Raw genomic sequence first — 15,127 nt, 5'->3', positions numbered from 1 at the left:
TGTACTTGAACCCTCTAAGACAAGTGCTATTATCACCCCCATTTCACAGATTAGGAAACAGAGGTTTAGAGACGTTAAATAGCTTGTCTTCATTTGTGGAGGGTGGAAGTGGGGTTACAACAGAGCAATCTGATCCCATATTCCATCTTTTTACTTTGTACTTCCTTAGAGCAGAAGAAAACAATACAAACAGACAAACCAACAGCCTGGGCTTTGTTTTTCAATTTATTTAGGGGTCTACAATTTTTTTCTCTAGAGAAAATGAATGAGACACAGTGAGCCTTGGTTTGGAATTAAAATGGACTGCAACAGTGGTTGGGACTTCTAAGTTAGAGGTCCTCTGTGTGCTGGCATCCCATCAAACAGCAAGCCTAATGAGCTGAATATTTGTGTCCAAGAGCTTCAACAAATGTGGGAGTTACCATTTGCTTTTCTACTTCTGGAGTATAGGAACTGGAATAGGTGTGACATTCCAGCCTAAAGCCACCATGAGGTGTTAATGAGTTTTTAAAAATCCTTCCAAAGTGACTATAAAATCCTTTCTGTTTCATCTGAAGCCTTGGCCTTCTGTGGGCAGAGTAAAGCCCACTATGGTGGGAACTCAGTTCTTCCTTCCCTTTGCCTAAGCGACCATGGAAATATCAACAGGTCTAAGGTTTACCTGAATTTTATGACCTCCAAATCACTAAAACAAGACATTACCACATTGGCACCTCTTGCGGTTTCCATGTGGTCTTTCCCTAGGATTCTGCCAGGGTTTCTAAGAGTAGCTACTTAGTTCTCACAATGTTCCCTCTAAGGCTTGCCACCAGCTTGCTAAGAACTCTGAAAGCTAGCATTCACCATTAAATATTTTTATCCAGGTTGTGCAATTCTAACTTAAAATGAAATAAAATTGTATTTTACATTTTGCTTGTATGATTGATTAATTCATCTGTTTTGCTTTTCTCTGCACAATGTTCAAAATAAAAAGTAATCAATTGTGATTTGTTATTTATAATATTATTAGAAATTACTTTTTTATCAGTTTTTCATGAGTAGTTGTTTAATTTCACATAATTACTTGTGACTTTTACTACTATTCACATTCAGACAAATAAAAAAGGGTTCCATTTATCCTATTTCTCTACTACTTAATTTTCATACTAAAAAAGACTACTTTCCATATACAGAACATTTTTTACCAAAAAAGTAAGAGGATCGAACTTTCATTGGAGTCACGTATATAGGCAATTTTTAAAATCTGTATGTATTTTGTAAAATGCTGTCACAATTTCGAACAACTTAGAGAACTTCAGTTGCAAGTTCTTACATAAATTCAAATTACAGTTGATAATCTTTGAATGTCATTTTCCAAAACAGCAAGGATGGAATTAAACAACAAAGCTTACAAGGCAGTAAAAATGACTTAGAAATTCTGATGTGGATGAAGACAAAGTGGTGATCTGTGTGTTATTGAAGGCAATATATTTTCATGGGTGCTGAAAGTTGATTTCTCAAAGTTATGGTTTATAGGTGATATGGTTCATATTATAGCTTTCACTGTGGAGGTTAATTTGAATTAATAGTTAGCATGAAACTCCCCACTAGGCTTCACAGTTTAAAGGAAGTGCCATTTGTATTTTGTCCAGTGAACCTTTATCATCTCTACCTCCTCGGAAGCATCGTGCATCTTCATCTCCGCCTGTCAGACAAACCCTGTCTTCTCTCTGATACCTTGTTTGACCTCCTTTGTCTACACTGAGTTCTGCTTGCTCAGTCCACATGTGGCATTGCTCATGCACAGACTTAACTATGATTTGCCTTGTAATTGTTAAGTACTGTTGGAAATGTGAAGTCTTATTTTAATAAATGATATTATGTGCTCCTAGAGGGACAGTGGCATAACTCCTTGGTCCTCTATGCATTGTAGCTATATTTATTATCTGATTATAATTATACAGTTTATGGCTGGATGAGGTTTGTAATTTACTCCAACTGAATCATCTTATAGACAAGAAAAATGAAGTTATAAACAGGTAAAGTAATTTATCCTAAGGGTTACGGCTAGTGTTAGAGGTAAAGGCCAGGGCTAGAAGTTAGATACCTTGATTTCCAGTTTAATGCAATTTTCATTTTTTCCTTCCTTGTATTTTTCACTCAACAAATATTTATCAAGCAGCTACCAGGTGGCAGGCACTCTGCGAGGCCCTGATACTGCAGTGTTGAGTCTGTTTCGGAACTTATACTGTGATTAGGGAGGAACATACTAACAAACACTGTACAAATACATAGTACGGTGAGAATAGGTAATGGATGGAAAATTTCCTCGAGAAACTGACTTTGACTTGTAGGACTTGGCATTGTATTTATAGGTATTTTTAAATGCAATTAAATTAGACAAATACTTGTTTGCAGACTCTGTGTTGGTTCCAAAATAAATTAGGGTCAGTAAGCTACGGCCCCTTCAATGTACAGTGTACAAGAGGGAGCTAAGGCAAGACTTAACGATTAACATAAAGTAAAATGCAAAAGTTCCATGATTCAAAGGACACAAAGATTCTGTTTGAGAGGAGAGAAGAAAGATCAGAGGTGGCGCATGAGAAGACCCCAGAACAAAAGCTAAGGAAGAGGGAAGCCATTACAGAAAAAGCACACGGAGGTGTAGGCAGATAGGAAATTACAGGAGTTTTCTGGCAATAGAAAGGAGTCTCACTTTACGGGAGCAGGCTCTCAGTGGAAAGTTACAATACACTGTTGAGAACGTTGTCTTTATTTAAATACCCTTCCAGCCAACTGAAATTAAGGATGGAAATGTAAGAATTCCCTCTTGTTCCCAGATCACGTAATTCTGTGCTTTGTTCGGTTGCCACTATATGGATTGTTCCCCCCATGGGAACTGTGCTTAATTGCCTGATTGCTGTATTACCTAGCATCGCAATGGGGACCAGTAAACAGTTCTTCGTAATGGTGAAAAGTGTCTGGTATGTGGACACTGTTTTCTCTGGCAGCAGCTAACTTCTCTAGAAACAGAAACAGGACTCCTTCCAAATGACATGGCTGGCCTAGTGTAGGGAGGATCAAATTCATTTTTAAATACTGCCTCCATTAATGTGTATCGCTGTAGCTTTTAGCCAATTCAGAGAATGGTCTCAAGCATTTATCCCTATGGATACTATAATAATTTGTCTAAGTGTTATTGTAGGAAAGTTCTGGAAATTCCTTATTCGTCAGCATGCGTGCATTAACCAATGGCCAGCTACCCTCTTCTGGGATCTACACAGGACAGAGTGTTATTGGTAAAGCTTAATAGGGAAGCAAATGAAGAAGACTCTTAGAACAAATGCTGCAAATGAATGGCTCTCAGTCGAACTCGGGCACAGATATGCTTTATATATTTTTTATAGGGTTGCCAAGATTTAAAATTAGAGATATTTCACAGAAAAATCTAGCCTCCCTGGGAACATTGGCAGATCTGGCAACAATGGACCTACATTCCCAATGGCAACAATTGGTTGGAGCTAAAGAGCAGCTGCCTATTTTAATTAATGAGTGTATTTCTCAGTGTGCTACAGCCCCCACCAGTCCCCACACATCTGTCCAGCCAGTTTTACTTACTCCCTTGGCTTCCTAGCCCTTTGGAGTGACTGACTGTTGCCTCCATGGACCTCTTCTCTTTAGTTTCCCATAGCAATTCGGTGGCCCAGCTCTCATTCCTAGAGTTTCTGATTCAAACGTTTTGATGTTGGATCAGAGGATTTGCATTTCTGTCAAATTCCCAGGTGATGCTGCTGGTGTGTAGACCACGTTCCGAGAACCACTGACCCTGCAGTGTTCTAACAGAATACAAAGCAACCGGAGGCTAGTGGGCCGGGTGTTCCCACCAGGACTGACACTTAGAAAGATTAAGCAATTTACCTGGGGCCCTAAGAAGAAGCAGAATCAGATTTAAAACCCTGTCTTTAGAGTATATCCTGCAGGAAACCATCCTGTGTATCCCTGCTTCTGCCCCCAGCTGCCCTCCAAGGATCAGCTAAATCCTCCAGAGAACCCTGAAATACAGATCCAGCAATGGGTACTCTAATCTAGGAATGGTGATCATTGTCATGTCTCAGGATACAAAGAGTTAGAGCTTAATCGTATTCAGGAGCAAGAGCAGAAAGGCAAGGGTTGAAACTTAACATTCTACATACCTGTTTGGTAGGGTGGGGGAGATCCCCATATCCAGCGTTTTATGTTTGGAAGAGGTCCAATTCAGCAGGCTGAAGACAGAGAAGATGGGTCCAGTACAGCCTTTGGTATCAACAAAGAAAAAGAAGTGATCCAGAGCCAAGCAGAGCACAGCATAGGGGATTCATTGGGGAGTCAGTAATAATTGTTTTCAAAGAGTGAATCTCGTGGGGAACTATGATTGAGGTAGGCCCACCTGGAGTGAGTGAGACTCAGGGACAGGACTCCAGGCTGGCAGGGTCGCTGGTGGGATAACAAGGCAGATTGCCTGGACAGGGACTAGGTGCAAAAGGCAACTACAAGGTTCTGTTTTCCAAGATTGAGGTCCAGCGTGGAGCTAGTGCTTCGCTATTAACTAGATTTGACTGTCAAGGTCAGAGCAGAGCTAGCAAGAAAGGTAGTTCCTTCAGTCTTAGCATGTTGGGCTTCTTAAAACCTTATTAAAGTCAGGGTTAGATGAATGACATGGGCCCTTCTCACTTATGGGCAGAGAAGGATGGTAAAGGTTGGAAACCAGCCAGGGCCTGCCATAGATTAAATTTATTACAATTCTATCTGCTTAAAACTCTATGAAATGAGTAATTAGGTCATTATGTGATTATGATAGCCAGTCACTAACCTAGTCCAGAAGTTTGTATTTTTGTACAAAATCAAGACTGTTTGAATAAATTATCAGCCATCTGCCTCCAGTTTCTAAGGTAATTAGTTATTATATTTGTTTATTTACATATTTATGTATAGTATAATTTGCATATATATTACATCCATGAAACCTATTTTAACTGGGACTGGTAAGCAGTGGTATATTCTGGTTAATTTGGGGGTTGACCATGTAACATTTTATTTCAGTCTTATTGAAAAAAAAAATTAAATTGCCTTACCTCTTTCCTGCTCGATGTTCTATAATGAAGTAACAAAATCCTTTTTCTTTGTTGAAAAATTGAATAGGGTCTTTAATCTGATAATGTAGATAAAACAGATGAAAACATTTTAGACGTTGCAGTGTCTGGGAATGGAGGGGGGATGGCCTCTGTTGTTCAGATTAAATCATTACTATTAACTGTTGTTCCAGTGGTTTTACACTCTGTGAACTATAGCAAGTAGTCTTGACTGAGTTTCTGCTAAGACATAACACCCATGGTCCAGGTGTATTATGTGTTTGATTATAATAAACTATAGAGATAATTATTTTTGTCTTATTTTCTTTTTAATAATATTAATTTCTTTATGATTATGATTATCACCTAAAACCAGTCATGTGTGTAGCATGACTTCCTTCAATATATGAAGGAAGACCTCGATTGTGCTCAATGTAACGAGTGAACCAAAGGCAATGTTCAGTGATGGAAAAGGAGATTTTAAGAAACTTCCATTTTTCTTAACAGGCTCATGCACAATTAGTTCGAGAAGTTGATGTGGAGAAGGTGTCTGCTTTTGAGAATCCATACGTAGATGCAATAAAGAGTTTATGGAATGATCCTGGAATCCAGGAATGCTATGATAGACGACGAGAATATCAATTATCTGACTCTACCAAATAGTGAGTATTCATCCAAGAAGCCCTTTGGATCTTTCTCTTCACTTTGCATGTGCAGGTGCTCTGCAATGGTAACTTCTGTGTTCTGTGTTTTGTGTATAGTATCTGACTCAAACTTCAAAGTTAGGAAGTAGAGATACTAAACTTGGGCCAGTCTCATAAGGGACTGGCATCATGAGTTAGGGAGAGTGTTTCTTTTACTGTTTTCTGTTTGAAAAACCAACTGAAGACTCTAGGAATCTGCTTTTACCAACCTGTCTCTTCCGCCAACTTTCAAACCAGCAATTCTCAAACACATACTCCATTGTGATTTGAAATCTTATAATATTAATTTCTAATACAAACTTATAATATTATTTATGCACTAGAAAACACCTATACTCAGTAAGAACTGCAAACAAGTATGTTTGATTATGCCTTCTAAAACATCAGACTGCCTAGTTTCCAGTTTCCAGACAGAGAACCTTAACTGCTTTCTTGGAGCCAAAATTATGTTGATGGATAGGTTTATCTTTGCACGAAAATTGCATGTGAATCTAATTTTGCATGCATGCCAAAGTTATTTTGTGAGTTGTCAATCAAAATCATGCGTCCTGGGAGAGATTTGCATCCTGGAGAGATTTGTGAGTTCTCTAGATTAAATCTCACCTAATAGAAAGAAAGTCAAGATTTGGCCATCATTGGATTAGTGTAATCAATGCAGTCAGCAATCTAGATAATCAGGCGCCTGAAAAATGGAATTTTTTTGTAGTAGTTAGCCAGATTTCTGTCTACATTAATTATGTTAACCAGCATTTGCCTCTTTTGTTGGTTCTGGGCAGACAGGAGAATGGATGGAAAATATGCAGCTGCCTCAGGTCAGTTCATATGATGAAATGACCCTCTGAGTGAGAGCAGGGCCAAGGGAAAAGGAAGGATCCCGTAGACTGACTGGCTTTACTCCGTTGTGCATAGAAGATCCAAGAGCTGTTCGGCTTTGTTTTTTTCTATGAAGCTGGTCATGCTTTTACCCTCGCTCCAGGCATTTGTATAAGATAAACCATGATTCAGGTCAACCCCAGAAGTGTTGCCTGGTTAAAGCAGTTCTGGTATTCTTAAAGTAAATTTGAATTACTTAATTACTTGCATTCTGGAATGTGACACAGAATGCTCATAGTATCTAATGATCTAATATTAACCCCCTTGGGTACTTCTGGAATGGGTGCCTTACTCATTCCTTACTTTCTCTTTTCTTCTTCGCAGCACTCTTCCTATCCCACCACCAGCCTTTCCCTTCTGCCATCTAAATGCCTGCCTTCCCCCCTTCCCTGCCTCCCCTCCTCTCTCCTTTCCTCCCAACATACACGTCTAAGTTTCTGTGAGTACAGAGATGACAAAGGGCTGCCTTGTCTGTTCCAATTCTGCCCCCTCAACCTTTGTTTGACCAGCTGTCTTTTCCCTCCTGCCCCCTCTATCCTTCTGTTCCGTTGCCATCTCACATTTCAGCTCTCCCCACGTCGTGTGTTTTCTCCCTCGCTCCCCCTTCCTGCTCAGTATGTCTCCTCTCTGCGCGTTTACCCCTCCGCCCTCGCCGTTGATTCCCCTTTAACTCCTTCCCACTCCTCACTTGGCTGCTGTGACACCTCTCCCAGCCTTCATTGATCAATAAATCCGCCACTAGAAAGGTGTATGTGTGTGAATAAATCCTCCACCTCTCACCATTTTCACCCTTTTCTTTTTACCTTTATCATAAATCTTGTCTCCTCCTCTTCACCTGGTCTGTTCTCCCTATAGAGGCCTTGCTAAGTGGGGCATCAGACCACCAATGGCTAATAACAAAGTGCTTAGCAGGGTCAGGGCTCCCCCTTAGCACACTGGTTAGCCTCCAGAGTGCTCCTGGGATACACCCTCTGAGGAAGATGCAAAACTGATGGTGTGCACCGGTGTACCCATACTTGGTGAAGTTGGGGTTCACCACAGTATCAGGGCACCGACACCCTCCGTTACAAAGTTCCCTTTTTCCTCCTGCCACCAAATGCAATCAGAGTGGTGTCACTGAGGGATCTTCAGCCCCCCATCAACTCTTCACCTAGTGGTTGTGAGTCCAATGGATAATTCTTGTCGGATTTAGTAATTCCATTAGGATTTGTGAAAGAATGGTTTTCTGCTTTTATGAGTCGGCCTACATTGGCATTCTTCTGTGAAATGCAAGGTTTTTCTCCTCAACTGGTGCTCTTGGATTATCCTGAAATTCGTTTTCTACCTAAAGTGTATATTTTAATCTTTTTGTTACAGTGATTTGTTACATAGACTAAATAGATGGTGACTGTATTGTTAGTCATCCAAACCAGGACTTTTTGAGAAGGAAGGGGTTGCTTTTAATAATTATGATGAAATAGTGGCATAAACTGGGAGTCTCCTGGTCACCTTAGCTAAGTGAAACTTAGGGAGGTGTTTTGTTGCCCACCCCTACCCCCCCCCTTTTTTTTTATCTCTTTCTTCATTTTCTCTAGAAGACTCTGCTTATTTAAGGAGAATAGAACCAGTCTATTCCTATCAGTCAGGTGAAGATTGTAAGTGGAAACCTGAGTTGGCTGGCCCTGTGTTTCTAACTTTTTCCTGGGATATTTCAGCATTCCATAGATCAGTGTCCGAGCAGCCTGGCTGTCCTGCCTTCAGTCACACTATGCCAGGAGGCCTGAGTGTTAGAGTCACCTTATTCTTCCCCATCTTAGTCCCAGGCACTTTTCCTTTTCCTGAGCCAGGAAAACCCTCCCAGCACAAAGATAGGACAGGTGGCTTTTTGGATTTGTCCAACTGCTGTTATATTCCACATGTTTCTCCAGTGTAGTACCAGCAGATGCGCTATGAACTATAGGGATAGCATTGATGGGGATGCAGGTACCATATCCTGAGCATCACTGATTCTCAATACTGCATTCATTTGCACAGAATAACTCAGTTCCTTTCTCTGCATTTGAGATAGTTATACCTTTTCCTTTCTGACTTTTTTGGTGTACATTCTGCTGGTATATTTTTAATGTTTTATCTCCCCTCCTTTACTTTAGGTGGGGTTCCTATGTTGTTCTATCTTTAAAATAAAAAAATCTTCAATGATAGACCTCTTTTCTTACACAATATCATCACCTTACAGAAGTCTTTCTAATTTAGGGCCAATTTCTCTGAGTACTGACGATCTCTAGTTGTGGTTCTTTAGTTTAGATTTAGGGAACACGTAGGTACCTAATCTCTAGCACAGTGAGCATTGGGGCCTGCCAAGCACATAGGCTTAAAATTTCTATCATAGCTGTTATTCTCTCCAAGGATCCTGCTGGGTGTGAGAGTCAGCACAGGCCACGTGCCAGGAATGCTGAGAGCAAAGGCTAAGCATGCCTCTCTTCTTTTCTATTTGGCAAGCTCCTGTTCATCCTTCAAAACCCAATTCAGAAACTACACCCACTGAAAGTATTGCCCAACACCAAAGCTAGTGAGTCACTATGCCATCTATCTTAACACTTTGTACATATATCTCTTTTATATCTTTTATAATGTTTGCTAAAGTCTCTCTTCTTCCCTCAGTGCCTACCAGTGACTACTCACGTTTGACCTTCACAAATGATTGTTTCATAAAAGAATAGATGGGTAATTTCCACTATAATGACTATAATAATGTAGGCATTATCTTTCTGTGGCCATTATAGATGAACTATAAAGTTCCAGAATTGAAGGCATTCAAGTCAGGTTGTTTTTTCCTGCTGTTTTTGAAGATCTGGGAGTTGGAAAGCTCTGTTATCGAAAACAGCAATGGCTGCTATTTGTTCAAAACTTACTGTATGTTTGACTCTGTGCTGAGTCATTTACATGCATTATTTCATTTAATCCTCAAAGCCATCCAAAGTAGTAGATATTTCTTATTATCACCATCAAGCAGAAGAAGAAAACTGGTTTCAGAGAGGTTCAGTAACTTGTTCAAGGTCACCCAATTAGGAAGTGATAGGAGTAGGAGTTAGGAAGTGATAGGAGTAGGAGTTGAATTTAGATTTGTTGACCCTAAATCCTACGTTTTTAACTACTGTGAAATACAGCCTCACAAAGGATCGATGGATGGATGGATGGGAGATAGATTAGGTAGGTAGGTAGGTAGGTAGATAAATAGATAGATAGATAGTAGACCAATAGATCCCCCTGGCTGGTTTGGCTCAGTGGATTGAGCGTCGGCCTGCGAGCTAAGTGTCGCTGGTTCGATCTTCCAGTCAGGGCACATCAGAGAAGGAAAACTCTGATTCCAAAAAACCTCCGCTGCCTTGCGGCATACCTCTTCAGGGGAAAGGCTAAGGGAGTAAACCCCAACAGAAAATCCGGAGCCGGAGTCCCTAAGGCGGTTTGATGTTGTAGTCAACACCGGCAACTCCTGCGGCGCACCTGAAGCCAAGCTGTATCGACTCCGTCTTTCCCTTGGATCCTTCAGCTGCGAAGAGAGGGGGCGTCTGCTGCATGGGCAACAGCAGACCCTCCATATCACCCTGCCCAGGCTCTGTAGCTTCAGCGTCATCGCAAGATGTCGATTCAACACGGGAGGAGACAGATACGATGTCACTCCCGAGTCGGACTGCACAGCCATTCTCGGCGGTGCAGATGGACTCTTAAGAAGCTACACCATCGTCTCTCGAGACGGACGGCTGCCGCCGCCGACAACGACGACGAGACCAATAGATAAATATCTGTGATTAGATAAATCACTTACCAAGAAAGGTACAAATTATTTGTTAATTTTTATCAGTGCTGCCTATAGGTAATCTCATAAGTATAAGACAAGAGGGAAAATTGTAACAAATTTACTGAGAAACAGGCCCAGCACTGTTTTGATTATCATTCAGAAAACTTAGCTCTGTTTAACAAGGCATCAATTATTCATACAGCATGGAATATGTTCTGAGTCACAGATAATTTCAAAATATTATTTTTTAAATTTAGCCAACAGTCTTAACCCCTCCCCTCTTCACTCCCTACAATAACTTTTTGCTGTAGTCAAAATAAAACCAGTAAGCAGGACACAATAAAGTGATTTGAGCTTCCCTTTTTCTACTTTGATTAGCCAACTTGTTGATCATAATAAGCAATCAGGTGGCTCAAAGGACAGGCAGCACTGATAGAAACAAGGAGATGAGAAATTCCAGACGATGGGTAAGCAGCTTGGGATAAGTTGGCAATTGGCTTTAATTTGGTACGTTCTTCCAATTCTATTTAATACAAAAATAAAAGCATTCTAAAATGCTGGAGTTTTTGCAAATTCCTTTATTAACTTTTTTGTTATTGGTAAAAAAGCCTAAGGGCTCTGAATATTTTTAGATAAAGAGCACAATAAAGAGATGGCTGTAGGTTTACTTTTTGTTCTGGGGTTTATCATCTGCTTCATATACTGAGACATCAGGTCAGATGAGTTCACTGCCCACAGTACCAAAAGCTCCCTGACATTATTAGCCAGAGAACACAACTTTAATCACATTGGCATATAGTGAGGAAACTTCTTATTCTCCAGGCTTTTGGCAAAAGACTACTCCATCCATGTCTACCTTGTTAGATCAAATAATTCCTGATCTCACTTCACTGAAGTCCCCTCCGAGAAATTTAGTACATCAGACGCCTATTATAAAAAAAAATTTTTTTTTTAATTACAGTTTTTACATTCAATGTTATTTTGTATAGTTTCGGGTATACTGCGTAGTGGTCAGACAATCATATGCTTTACAAAGTAAAGTGATACCCCTGATATTTCTAGTACCCAACTGGCACCATCCATAGTTATTAGAATATTACTGGCTATATGAATATTTCCTGTGCTGTACTTTTACATCCTCATGACTGTTTTGTAACTACCAATCTGTACTTCTCAGTCCCTTCACCATTTTCACCCAGTCCCTCAACTCCCGTCCCCTCTGGCAACTGCCAGTCTGTTCTCTGTATCTATGAGTCCGTTCAGATCCCATCTTGAAATTTCTGCATGCTCCAGAGTCGATAAATCCAACTTAGATAAGTAAATTGGCTTTTGGGCATAAGTCAACATTGGAGTTTATGTCTACCTTCATGCTTAGATTTTTTTAACTCAATTTTTAAATGCACAAACAGTTTGAATGTTGGATTGAAAATGCAAAAGGAATTTCAGAGGTAGCTTAGCATATCACCTGATTTAGGGCCAAGTCCTTCATGAAGAGGTACCTTGCTAAAAAGTTCCTTATAGATGAGCCAAATGCTTGAATTTCATGGTATATTGGCTCTGCCTCTCAGAGCCATCCCAACTTTGCTCTTGATCTGATGATAAAAAAGAAGTGTACGCCTACTTCAGGCTTTTGGAGGCAGACAAGATCACTGTATGATAAAAACATTGTGTCAGGTCCAGCAGTTGAATTTCCTCTGTCTCTTCTGGGGCCTTGCTTGCTTGCCTCAGGAATCAGAGTCTGATCTAACAAAAACGCCTTGGAGGGGACTTTAGTAAAGTAAGATTAGGAATTATTTGATCTCGTACGTAAGGTGCACACAGACAGAGTAGTTTTTTGCCAAAAGCCTGAAATATGAAAATTCTCTTCTAAATTCTGAAGTCCTCTTAGTCTATGACAACAGATTTTCTTTAACTGAGAAACCATCGCTCTGTGCAGTCAGGTGAAAACCTAGCACCCCCAAATTTACTTGGAAATGTAATAAACAGAAATTGTTCTTTACATGGTTAAATAAAAGTATTATCTTAGACTCAGAAGAGGGCAATGATCTTGAATATGTTTACTCTTTTCTAGAGTGACAGTAATAACATGGCATATCATTGTTTTCACATAAGTGACATATTTACTTTTATTTTTGTTTTGTTTTTTTAGTCTAGTGAGCCAAGTAACCTTTTGTGAAAATAAACAAACTTAATAAACAAAACAAAACAAAAAACTTTTCCATAGTGAACTCTGATGATTCTAAGAAGCTGTTGAAAGTTACGCTTAGCCACTCTCTAACCTTCGTAACAGAGCCTAGTAAGGAAAGGGCTGGTGCCTGGGTGCCATTCCTTCTCTCTGCCTAAAGGGCCCAGTGGGTGTGGGAGACATACTCCACTTTGTCAGTTTGCTGCTTGCTCACTTTTTGGCATTCACACCTTCAGTCATTTGGTCTCTTCCTTATAGTCCCTTCCATTGTCTACTCAGGATGACTTTGTAGCCAGCTGAAACCAGGGTGCTATTACCATAGAACAGGGATTGCCAAACTGGCAGGCCAAATCCAGCCTCCTGCTGGTTTTTATAAATAAAGTTTTATTGGAACACAGCCAAGCTCGTTTGTGTTATGTATTGTCTATAGCTGGTTTTGCACCCAACAGCAGAATTGGATAGTTGCAACGTGGCCCACAAACATTTACTTATCTGAATTTTTTAAATTGTGAGCTCTCCTGTAGAAGATTGAGTGTTGAAGGACAACTAATACTATGCTGCTTCTTCCATCATTTAGATAGAACCTAGCTTATCATGTTCTAAGTTAACTCAGAGATAACTTTTGCAATACTGAGAGAATGGGTGGCCTGTGTTTCTTCAGCAATACTTCATAAATACTGCTTTGCACAACAAAACTTTTGATAGGAAGTGTCAGAAAGCTCTAGATTATATTCCCTGTCAGTTCCTCTAAATGCCATGCAAGAATGTGTGGTACTAATAATGGTATGAAAACCAGAAATGTTCCTTGAGTTGATTTCGCTCTGAGACGAGAATTGTGTTTCATGTGTCTTGGCTTTTAATCCAGTTTAGTTCCTGCTGCAGCTGCTTGAGGAGTGTGTGGTAGGATTTAATCAATTGAACCAGAAGTGAGGACTAACAGGCTTTTGTTAAGGGGCTTAGAACTAGAACAAATTAGAAGACAACCCCACCTGTGGTTACAGGTGAGCCCAGAAACCTTGTTATCTTCATGTAACCCTTAAGGTCATTCAGGTTCCTTTATTCTTACTTCCTGCATCCCAGGCAGCCTTTGGACTCTGGCCAACTCTGATGTTCTCCTTCGTTATCACTATGGCCTCTTGATTTAAAGTTGTGGATTTAATTTTGATCTACAATTAGTTCAGTAAGGTTAGTTAGCATGACCAGATCCTTAGACCTCATCATCCTTATCAAAATGAAACTTCTGTTACTACGGAACCAGTAGCCAAGGTAAGGTCACATGACCATGAGAAAACTGCTTTCATCAGCAACCTTTTGCTCATGGCTAACTCTTGGCTACAACCACTGGAAACTCTGTTATGACCCACATAATATTTGCATTATAGTATGGTTCTTTATAGCATTTTAACCTGCATTGAATATAAGCTCCTTGAGGACAAGACTCATGTTTTGTTTTGTTTTTTTTGTTTGTGGTTCCCACTCAGTGACAAGCACAGTGCCTGGCTTTCAGTGACAGTGTCAAATGAATAAGTAATAAAAGAATATGTAAATTTTGGCTTTGCTAAAATTTCTTCTCTCCTCTCTCTTTTCTGCATGGTGTAACTCATTCCCCACTTCTCTACACGATTCTCTAGTGACTACAGTACATAATCATCTCTCCCTTCTTATTGTATTCATAGTTAGCAGCTCACAATTTGACACTTAATTATTTCTTAATTGATTCATTTGCGCTGTCTTTGTTTCCCAGGTAGCCTGATGTCCCAAAGGCCAAATATATATATATATATATATATATATATATATATATATATATATATATATATATTTAAGTATTTTGTACCAGCTCTCTGTGCCAACCCCCAACACACACAAGCGCATTAGAATTTAACTTATAACAGATTTTCCATAAATCTATGTAAATTGACTGAATTAACACTGCCATTACATTTCAAGAGAGGCAGACTAGAATAAAAAACAGTCCTTGGTGTTGTTTTGGATGTTTTAGAAATATAAAAATTGCGTCTTAAGTTATTCATCAATTTTGAAAGTTATCATATAACAGATGAATAAATCAACAGAGCTAAATAAGGCAAATTGAAAAAGTCTCTTTCTCCCTTCTTCCTTTCCCTTATCTGTCTGTCTAGGTGTCTTTTCATCCATTATCAATCTATTCATCTATATCCATCCATCTTGCTCGCTCTCTCTCTCGCTCTCTCTCTCTCTCTCAATGTTGTTGTTTTGTTTTTAATTATCAGGCTAATTTATTTTTTTGAGCATCAGACTTAAGGATCTGTCTCTGACCCAGGCCTGGTCCAGGCCCTGGTGTCCACCTGACACTTAGTTGTTCAGCCCATTTGACATCAGTCGTCCCCTGTCGATGTCTGGATCACCTGTCCATATAGAAGACTCGTAAGATACTGAAACTTTATCAAATACAATGATAGGGTCTTCTCATGAGATATTTAATTTAGTTTTTAAAATCTGACTTTTCTGGGTTAACTTA

The 15,127-nt window shown here is 39.7% G+C and overlaps 1 protein-coding gene across 1 annotated transcript in view; it reads left to right on the top strand.

Annotated features, from left to right (window-relative positions):
* Positions 1 to 15,127, top strand: part of GNAQ (G protein subunit alpha q) — a 259,198-nt gene that overhangs the window by 179,005 nt on the left and 65,066 nt on the right. Inside the window, exon 3 of the mRNA XM_090274194.1 lies at positions 5,595 to 5,749. Within this exon, the coding sequence (XP_090130320.1) occupies positions 5,595 to 5,749 (155 nt within the window). The remainder of the gene's footprint in view (positions 1 to 5,594; positions 5,750 to 15,127) is intronic.

This window comes from Furipterus horrens, unplaced genomic scaffold (genome assembly GCF_987537825.1).
Source record: "Furipterus horrens unplaced genomic scaffold, mFurHor1.1.pri manual_scaffold_4, whole genome shotgun sequence".
In the NCBI taxonomy this organism is placed as follows: domain Eukaryota; kingdom Metazoa; phylum Chordata; class Mammalia; order Chiroptera; family Furipteridae; genus Furipterus; species Furipterus horrens.
This window is presented reverse-complemented; position numbering and strand designations above follow the sequence as displayed.